The following is a 10345-nucleotide window of genomic DNA, read 5'->3' as shown; positions in this document are numbered from 1 at the left end:
AGGACAGAAGGAAAATACCGAGTGTTATCCAGGCAACCGGTCAGGGGCTCTACCTAGCGGGTTTGTTCTGGCTGTAGCTAAAGTGGCAAAAATAAACGGGATGATGATGATAATAATAAAATAAATAAATATATATATATATTTAAACTGCCTCTTCCCAAAGAGAAGGCGCTGCCCTGCCCAAGGGTGTCTGGGTCTCTGCTGCCCGTGGCAGCCCACGCCACCCGCTCCACTCCACGGACACGCATGGTTTTGGAGTGAAACTTCAACCCCTACCCGAGAGGCTGCTGTTGCCGGGACAAACGCCTATTCCACCGGCAAGAGCGAGTGATATATGGCATGAGTGACGAGTGACGTTTTAAAACACCCCTTCATCCGGCCCCCCCGGGTGGTAAGGCCTCTCTCGGGTGCTTTGCGTGGGGATTAGCTGGAAGTAGCCCGTGGGAGACCTGGGTGCGGAGGAGAGAAGTGCTGGAGTTGTTACCTCTCTGCATTGAGAGCTATGGATTTCATATAGGCTCCCCGTTCTTTAAACAGTTAATTCTCCCTGCTGGTGCTCCAGGACTCAGATGGCCAAAATTCCTCGCCCTGAAGCCCGAGTCTCCCTCCCCTCCCTATTGGGTCGCAGCTTTTGGGTCTCTCCCGTTCTCTCCCTCCTATTGGCCAGGGACTGTTTGGTTGGTTGGGGTTTTTTTTTCCTTATTTTTTTTTTTTTTTTTTTGTTTCTTGACAGGCGCACGCAGCCTGCCTGACTCTTGGAGAGAAAAAAAAAAAAAAATCCCAGAAGTTTGGATCAATCAGAGAGAGACAGAAGGAAAGGGGAGAAGGGAAAAAAAAAAAAAAAAAAAAAAAAAAAAAAAAGATGAAATCCAGCCTGCAGCCCCTCTGAGCAAGTGCTGGGGACCTGGGCTGAGCACACCCTCCCGGCTCTGCCTACGGAGTATCTGCAGCCTCATGTAGTGCCTTCAGGAGACTGAGGGCTGGTTCTTCTGGGGGTGCAGCAGGGGAGGGGTGGGGGGAGAAAGAGGCGAGAGGCTCTGCCTCTTGGTCCCCGAGCTCTGCGCTCCCAGCCAGTGGCCTCCTGTCCGCCCGAGAGCCTGGGCTGGGGGATAAGATGAGCGAAAGGAGAAGATCGGCGGTGGCCCTCAGCTCCCGAGCGCACGCTTTCTCGGTAGAAGCCTTGATTGGGACAAATAAAAAGAGGAAACTGCGAGACTGGGAGGACAAGGGGCTGGATTTGTCCATGGAAAGCCTCAGCCCCAACGGCCAGCTAGGGGACAATGAAGACCCGACTCAGTGCCTGGACCTCAACCCCGGTTAGTGCGACTCCTTTCTCTTCCAGCCCCCACCCCAGCTCCGCTCCCTCCCTGCCCGCCGGGAGCGTCCCGGAAAGCAGCCGGGACTGGTGGGATTGGAAAAGAGGGGGCATTTTGCCGAGATTCCTTGGATATTATACTTTTTTTTTTTTTTTCGGTGGGGAAAGGGATTTATGGGGACTTTTCTCCTACTCACTGCGGCTCTTTCCCTCTCCAACTCCATGATGTCCCGGGAGGGAACGGCGTGTCCTCTCCGCTTTCTCGCTCTCCTTTCTCTCCTCCCTCTCCGTGCCTGCCGATCGCGAAGGTCCTTTCCGGGTGTCTCTCGACATGCTTTTCGCCTTCGCCCCGGAGCTTCCCGACCACCTCGGTGGAGCAAAGGAGTAGGGAACGACACTAACAACCCCACGGGAAGTGGTCACCTCTCTCTTTTCGAGGCCACCACCCCGACTCTGCCCTGCGAAGCGGTGCGGAGCTTTCGGTGGAGGAGGAGGAGGAGGCAGGAGCCCTGGGTCCTCGTTGCACCGAGGAGAGGGGCTCCAGTTCCGCACCTCCCGCTCGCAGCCAGCTCCCACCCGGGACCCCAAGGAACCGGGGGGGGATTCAGCCCTGCAACCAGGGGCAGGGGGCCTGATCCTTCCCCCGGGATCGGGCTCAGCGGGAGGGAGCCGGGGAAGGGAGGTCCCCCCTTCTTCGCACGGATACTTCTCCCAGCAGGGATAAGGGGCTCCAAGGAATTCGGTCCCGAGCCCGGTACCTCCTGGGGGGTTTTGGAGGTTTTGCGTTTGGAGTAGCGCTGAGGCCGCCGTCAGCTGCACGGAATTTGGGGGGAGAGAGCGCCAGACCTACTACGTGGTGTTTTTTGGTTTTAAACATTTATGCGATTCATTATTTTTACTTAAAAGGAAGCTCGAAGTGGTCATTGGGCTCAAGCGAAACCTTCGATCTCTTCTTGTTCCACCCCTCTGGCCGTTTCTTTCCGTCTAAAAAAACCTTATAACTACGGTTCCACAAAAGCAGTAGCTTTTTTTTTTTTTTCACCCGAGGGGGAAAACGTGCTGCCCCCCGCACCCTTCTCGCCACCCCCTGCCCCGCACCTCAGCGCCTGAAAATGAGACGGGGCGGGTAGCCCCACTCCCACAACTGTAGTGTACGGAGAAGGAGAATTTTAGGTACTTTCTCTTATTTTTTCTTTTCGTATTCGTGTGGGGGAAAAGGTCAAGTGATTTCTGTGCTCCACTCCGTAAGAGAAAGGGCAGAACTTTCCTCCACTCGCGCAAAGTCCACTCCGCTGCGTCTGGAGAATAAAAAAATATTATTCTATTTATTTTATTTTATTTTATTTTATTTTATTTTATTTTATTTTATTTTATTTTATTTTATTTTATTTATCTGATTTTATCTGATTTTATTTTCATTTTTGTGTGACGTTTTCAGCGCTGTCAATAAGCATCAGCTGCCCGAAACACAGCGTAAAAAAAAAAAAAAAAAAAAAAGAGAAATAGTTAGAGATAGAGGTGTAAAAAATATGTGCTGTAAAAAAAACTATTAAGCGTTTTGAAAGAAGGGAAAGACCGGGAATTCCGGAGGCCTCGCCCCGCTCCGCTCTCAAGGAACCGCATTTCAATTTGCTTGTAACAGCAGCAGCCTTTGCCGGTCCAGATCTTAAGGAGATGTAGGTAAAAGCTACTGCCTGACGCTTCTCTCTCAGGGGGGAGACGGGCGTAAAGGAGTGGAAAAAGAAGCAATTAAAATATCAGCCACTAAAAAAATAGCTCAGAGTTTCCCAGTCTTCCGCGTTCAAAACAATAAATACGCTAACGAAAAGACAAAAATCCACTTTTCTGTAGCAGAACACTGTGCATCAGTCTTATTTTCTTGAACCGCTTGTCATTATGTTTTAGCCGCAGTAGGATTTATTTTTGGACGCTCTAGAAGTTTAATTTGCCCATTTCTCCGTGAATTCGAAATAAAAAACCCTGGAAAACTCCCCCTGCGCCAGACTGGAGAGCGGGAGAGAATGGCTGCTAATGCCTGAAACCTTAGAAAACAAACGTGATGTTTTTCATAAAGCAGAGGAAATCAGGAACAGTTTGAGAAATCATTTTTTTAAGAGGTTGATAGACTTTAAATAAAGTCCGCGACTGTAATTTGCACAGTCACTTCATTAAACCTCAAGCCTCCGCGGTGCACCTTTGCTGCTGGGTGAAAATTGATTAGCGGCTCTATAATGGCCACCAAATTCCACCTTTACAAGAACCAATTAAGAGCAAACTTTACACCTGAAGTATTTCTAACTTGTCAAATCTCCAGCGATACGGAAAAAAAAATTAGAAAAGGGAGGTTTTATAGCGTCCCAAAGGTTCAGAACTCAAAGTCGCTGCTGGAAATATTATTGGCGCGGGTGTGCTTGCAGGGAGGCCCCAGATATTACAGTATGAGCTGGGAAATTAGATGTTGATTTTGCGTGTGATAAGGTAAATCAGTCTAGCTCAATTTTTCGATCTCTTCGCATAAACCCCCTCAAATTCAGCTCAGGAGGGTCTGGAAAGCTGAAAACCGGTCGCCGCGGGGAACCGAACACCGCCAAGGGAAGAGTAAGGCTTCGCTCTCTTTTATTTTTCCCGGTTTGCCGTGTAAACGGGCATTGGGATTTCTCTCCCACGAGCTGGACACGACTCGTGGGGGGTTTTTGTCCCCGTCGTGGGTGTCAGTGGGGCAGTCATGTACAAAATCTGACCCCCAGCTTGGCACAGGAGTCAGCCCTCCTCGTTTTAGCCAAACCCGTCACCCCTAAAACGCGTTTTTTCCTGCCGTGCCCAAACTCTTGGGCGACAATAGTGGCGATTCCAAGCCCCCATCGAGTGCCCGAGAGACCCTCTCGGCGGCTGAGTCTTCCCGGGAGAGGCGAGGGGACAGGGTGGGAGCTGTCGGGTTGGGAGGTGGCGTGGGGAAAGGTGACAAAAGCCAGCGGGTGAATCTTAGGTTGATAAAAAAACATTTCCCGAGCACCCCATGTTATTGATGTCTCAGCAACGAATCTTTGTCGCCGGAGCTGATACACTGTCCTACGAGTCTCGATTAAAAAACGAAGGGAGCGAGATAAAGCTGGATTTTAATCACCTGCAGGTTTAATTATCAAATTGTGGAAAGGAATTAGGGATTACGGGGCTCTCCCTCTCCTTCCCTCATCCCTCGCGGTGGAAGGCTCGGGGCAGCCACCCCCGCCGCTCCCCGAATCCTTCGCCTCCCCGCGGCTCCCGGAGAGGAGGAGGAGGGTGAAGGCGCCCCTCCGTCCCCTTAGCAGGTTTGGTTTCAGAGGGCAGCACAACAATGGGCTCGGATGTCTTCTGGGTATTTATAGATTAAACCTGAGCAGCGAAAAGGTCACGGAGGAGGCCAGGCGTCGCCTCCCTTGATGTATATATTATTTACCATCGCTTACGGCGGTGGCTTTCGCTGCCCCTTCCCTCTGCCGCTCCAGGGGCGCAAGGACAGAACGAGACGAGCTCTTCTGCTCGTCGAAAGTTTAAGTCAGGTTTTATTTTTTGGGGGGGACATCTCCCACGGATGCGTTTTCTCCCCGGAATCATAGCTGCTCCTAGGACGCTACCCGAGAGGCGCTAAACGGGCGCTTCAGAGGCAAAGCAAAACAATGCGGCTGGAAATCTAGAATTTCTCGGGTTTGAGACGGTGCTGTTCCTCGCAAAGAGACACGCGAGCGAGTTTGTAAACGAATTTCACCAGGGCAGTCTTCATATCATACACCCCATCGGTATTTTTGTTTGCGTGTATTAAAAATGCACACATCGGTTACAAAAATAACAAAGCCTACCCCCCCCCCCCCCCCGGCCCGTTATAGAGAGTTTTATTGTGGCAATCTGCAAATGGATTTACATTGCAAACCGTTTTTTCGTTCCGTATGTTTTTCTGAAGCTGCGTTAGCGAACTACTGCAAAGCTTTGCAAAGCGAGAAAGCATCACGGCACACATTTTGAGACCTACAACGTGTTTATTGCAGCTGCTTATCCATAAGATTAAGATCAGATAGCTTGATAAAGTCTTCCGTAGTTGGCAGGAGTAAAACCTTTTACCATGGTGTGTTGTTCTCCTGCCTATTCTGGGAAGTTGCGCTAATATCCATTCTAATCCCGCTCCCCTGCTCCTCCTTGCCCTCCGCCGGTGGGAATGTGGGAGCCAGGCAGCCCCCCTGACTCTCTGGAGAGGCAAACAAATTTTAAGAGTGAGAGAAAAGCTATTGATAACAGGTGATATTTTAAATATACCACTGTTTCTGAGCGCTCATGCTGATGAAGTCCCATTTTTTTGAGCAGTGGCTATTAAATCCGTGAGCCGGGAGTGACTTAACCAGACCTAGTTTCTCACTTCAGTTTTCGTTTGAGTGCTCGGTGGATGAGCCTAGGATTTCAAGACCTGGCAGAGAACTGTTTTCTCATCTCTTTCCTGAGGCAGGGTGTCTTGGTGTGTGCTGTCCTTTGCATGGTCCTCGAGGGTCGCCAACGCCAACGAGCAATACTTGGTAACAGCAAGGTGTAAGAAAAAGAGCATCAGTGTTGCCTTTGGCAGTAGTGCTCTGGGCTGGAATCTATTGAAGCGATGTCTTTCTAACAAATGCGTATGTATTGTAAATTGTATGAATTCATCCCACCTGTTCTATCATCAGTCTGCCTCTTAAGGAGGGAACAGTGAGCTCAGATCCATTGCTCCCTTGTGTATAAGATGGAAGGAAATGCGAAAATCTGACCCTTGTAATGCCTCCGCTCCCCCTGTACTTTGGCCACAGAACTAATGCTCTTGCCCTTCCCGGAGGAGAAACTGGTAGGAGGTAGATGGAGCTGTCCAGATGAGAGCCAGGAGAGCCCTGTGGGGGCTTAGGAAAGGATTGCCTTGGTTAAGTTCATACAATTCTGACCTTGGAGGTGACAGAGAGTGAGAAGGATTTGTCTCTGCGGTAATATGCATCTTAGTTGAATTGGTGAATTCCTGCTGCTGGGTTTGTTAGACTCTTCCTGCAGAGAGTTAAATTGCTCACACTATATTAAAAGGACAGGTAACAGAATAACAGAGACAAATCTTACAGAACAGCAGAGTATTTTAAAACAGGCAGCGTGTCAAACAATATCTTCCTTTCTTTTATATGGATTTTAAACCTGCACCAGTTTTAATGCAGGTTTATTCCAGCTGCTGGGAAGGGGAAAGCTGCTATTTCAAAAGATGCTTCTTGTCTTTGACAAGAACTTTGAGAGAATCCAAAAAGCTTCTGTCACAAGCAAAAGTCAAGTAATTCCCTACAAACCATCAATCACTTCTCCCTCCTCCCACTTGGGACTGAACACTTATATCAAATATCAACCCAGCTAGCCTCTCCTCAGGCAGAAGTGTCCTGCTTTATCTGTATCAGCCTTTAAGGAAAATTGATGCTTTTTTCAGATGGAAAGTTGAAAGATGTCTTCCAAGAGCACCACTTTCAGGAAAGAGCATTTGCATTATTTTACAAGGCAGTCAGTACCACTCAAGTCACCTCTATTCACATAGATCTGTGTTCCTATTTTAATGGGGTAGATTCCTGTGTGAATCTTTGCTTGCAGACGTACATCTTAAAAAGTCAAAGTGTGGGTTTTTTTTTTCTTTACTTTTCCCCCCACCTTTTGATCTAGACTCATAAGCTTATAGTAGTTTAAAAAATGCACTAAAATCAGTCTGAGAGCACCCAGAAAATTCCTGGATATATTGAGACCAGCTCATACGGCATTTACTCAAGCGTAATTTAAATCACCCCAAGTGTCCATATTGAGATCTGTAGCTTACACTAATGATGTAAAATCAAGTTCAATGAAAGAAGGTTAAAACTGACAATGTTTCAGAGATCAACAGTTTCCTGGAGAGGCTGAGCTTGCTAGTGCCTGTTGATGGAAGTACAGGATTTTGTGCTAGCCTTTAGCTCTCAGCTCTTCGACGTCCTCCTGAACAATATGATTACTTTTCAGGAATGGGCTGTGAAGTTATGTTTAAATTCTGACAGCAAAAGCAGAGTGGGTGTATATGCAGATGGTCAGTATCTGTCAGCCTAGGAGCTTTCAGGCTTCACTAGGAAGAGCAGCAGTGGACACCTGGGTGTACAGGGAAGTGCAGGCAACTGAAAGCTTTCCAGTGCCCAACCCAGCCCGGAGCAGCTCTGCATAGCAGGGCATTGAGAGGTTTGGCTTTTCTGGATTGTTATGCATACTAGAGCTTCCACAGGTAGAAAGTACTGTGCAGCAATGCTAAGACATCTTGATTTTCAAAGAAAGGAAAGCTTTTTGCTGCTCATTTCCAACACTGATTAAAACAGGTTACGATTCCAGCTTTTCTGCCAGCAAAGGATCTGCTGTCTCGAAATACAATGCCATTGCATTTCTTGTGGTAAAAGCCATAGTGTGTTTTGGTGAGAAGGGCTAGGAAAAGATAACGTGGCATTATGGTAAAATTAAATTGAAATATCTTTGAAAGCAGATTAAGAAATATTAAAATTCTATCAGGAAACGTAATGCCATTTCAATTTCTAGCGACAGTATTCATGCCCAAGGCATGTTTTAATTGCACATTCTGCAAGATCAGAAAACAATGAATCAGTAAATCAATCCAAGAAGTGACAAAAGCACTTGTTACAATAATATTTATAATAATATTTCCATATGCCATTGGCTCACTTGAGCTATTTATCTGACAGTATTGTGAAGATGGTGAAAGGATTGCTTGAGTCAAACCCCTGAGACAGCGAGTTGTCCAATATTTGCTATGCATTTGCAAATGCAAACTTATAACTTCTAGAGGGAAGGCTGCACCTAGCAAATGTCTTAGGCAAGCACATACTGATTCGCAGCAACAGAGGAGTTCCACGGAGGATTTTTCATTTGGGGACTAAGTAGAAAAAAGTGAAGATGGCAAGGAGGTGTTTAGCTTTGGTTGAGTAAAAGCTATTATTTTTACTTTGTTGTGAAACAGGAAAACGTAGGATTTGGTCAACCTATTTATGTATCATCAAACTATCTCACATTTTTAAGTTACACGGCAACTTAAAAATGTTTAATTTAAAAATGTATTTTAATAATAAATTATGAAATGAATTTGCAATTACAAAAATAAGATATTTTGAGTTAAATGATAAAGAAGCCAAGTATTTGGACATTCAAAGCAGCTTCCCATTTTTTCTTCTTTTTAGCAATCAAAGTTATTTGCCAAGTTCTGCATTATTTGACAGATAAGTTTTTATTTCTCTGAATCCGTATTTGCTTGGTCAATTCTCTGTCTTTCTATATGAAAAAATAATTCAGCTAAATTCTCACACGGTAGAATTCAGTCCCTGTCACAGGTGGTCTGTTTCACTGTATTACATCTTCACCTGCTCATTCCTCTTAAGGCTTTTGCTTTTTGGACAGGAAATCTTCCAGTATTGATAAATGGACATTTTCAGCAATGTCCACGTGTATAGCCTTTGGAAAGGAGCTGGGGAAGAAAGTATTGCCAACCTCTTTTAAAAGAACCAATTTACACTTTCTAAAGAGTACTTAACCAACTGGTTAAGAATTGGCTCAAGTCAAACTAATAATCAGCACATTTATACGAATGCAGCCACAGCAAAAATTGTTTGAAAATCGTTGGGTCAGGACGCACAGAATAATTATGAATGACTCTCAGTTCTTTAACTTCACTCTGGGGCTTGATGTGCTCTTGACTAGCATTAACATTTTCCCCATGATCTATGAATTAACAAACCCAAACCTTTTAGGAGGTTCAGGAAATAGAGAACTGCCTGATCAAAAACCTACTCCAAAAACGCAGGGGAAGCTGAAGACACCAGAATGTCCTTGCTTTCAATGACAGTGAAGAACCAGGCAACATAGATTTCTTAAGAAGCTGCAAAAAGTTAATGACAGCATCCCTAAATAAGATAGCAAAAATGCTGACCAACTCTGTGGATGCTTACAGGCAGAAAATAATTCTAAAGAGAACTCATCATATTTAGAAATGTATGGTGAACACGATAGAGGGGTTAGGGAGTCTTCAAAAATAGGTTCTTGTTTTATCCCAGAAATTCCTGCAGATCTATTCTGTACATGTGAGTTTGCTGAAGAAGAAGGAATCTTGGGAATAGATGGAGTGATTCTCAGACAGATTTTTTTTCACTTACTTGCCACAGAGGATTTTCCTCAATCCTGCTCAAAGGGTTCTATTAAAAGGTCAGTTATTAAATGTTCAGTGGTGTTACTGTCATCACTTCCAAAAGCATCACTTAGTTTCATGAAGAAATTATCCCCGCACTGCCCTGTAGATGCACTTTACACACATAAAATGCAAATGTATTCTTACTGGGCTTTAAGCAGTCTTTCTTATCGGGGCAGAAAATAGTGGAACTTGAGCATTCTCTTGTACCCCCTCAGACCTTAATGGAAACATTCCATTGGCTTTTTTAAAATCAGACTTCTGACTTGAGGTTGTGCTGGACTATGAAGTTTCCTTAACCATGCAATAATAGGGGTTGGGAATTCTAAATTTTTAGTTGATGTGTCCTTATGCAAAGATGTGCTATGCCTCCCAGTTCGTTTTTTTTTTTTTTTTTTGTCAGGTATCCGCAAAATTAGAAAACAAATATATTGAAAGTGTCCTATGGCAGTGCAAGATACAGCAACATGAAGGCTATGTGGGAGCACACTTATAAGGCAGCTGATAAAAGAGGGCCTGATTCTGTGAGGTGCTGAGCAACTGCATTTCAAAGGACTTTATGGTGTTGATTTTCAAGGGCTCAGCTTTTGTAATTATGTTTTCAGAGGCGTTAAGAAAGTGTAATTTTCATGGAGATCTTGACCTCTTGCTTGCTTTCTGCTCTGAGATATCCTAGACAGTGAGAGCAGAATGTAGCCTCCCCCTCGCCACAACTGTCAGGATTGGAATTATTTTGACTTATGTATAGGGATTTGTTGTTTGTCTGCTGGAATACTGTGTCCGTCTGTACGAGTGAAATAATCATG

At 45.5% G+C, this 10345-nt stretch overlaps 1 protein-coding gene across 1 annotated transcript in view; it reads left to right on the top strand.

Annotated features, from left to right (window-relative positions):
* The first annotated feature begins 888 nt into the window (after positions 1-888).
* Positions 889-10345, top strand: part of TBX15 (T-box transcription factor 15) — a 99875-nt gene continuing 90418 nt past the window's right edge. Inside the window, exon 1 of the mRNA XM_009556824.2 lies at positions 889-1316. Coding sequence (XP_009555119.2) covers positions 1115-1316 — 202 coding nt within the window. The 5' untranslated portion in view covers positions 889-1114. The remainder of the gene's footprint in view (positions 1317-10345) is intronic.

Source organism: Cuculus canorus, chromosome 1, assembly GCF_017976375.1.
Source record: "Cuculus canorus isolate bCucCan1 chromosome 1, bCucCan1.pri, whole genome shotgun sequence".
NCBI lineage: Eukaryota > Metazoa > Chordata > Aves > Cuculiformes > Cuculidae > Cuculus > Cuculus canorus.
This window is presented reverse-complemented; position numbering and strand designations above follow the sequence as displayed.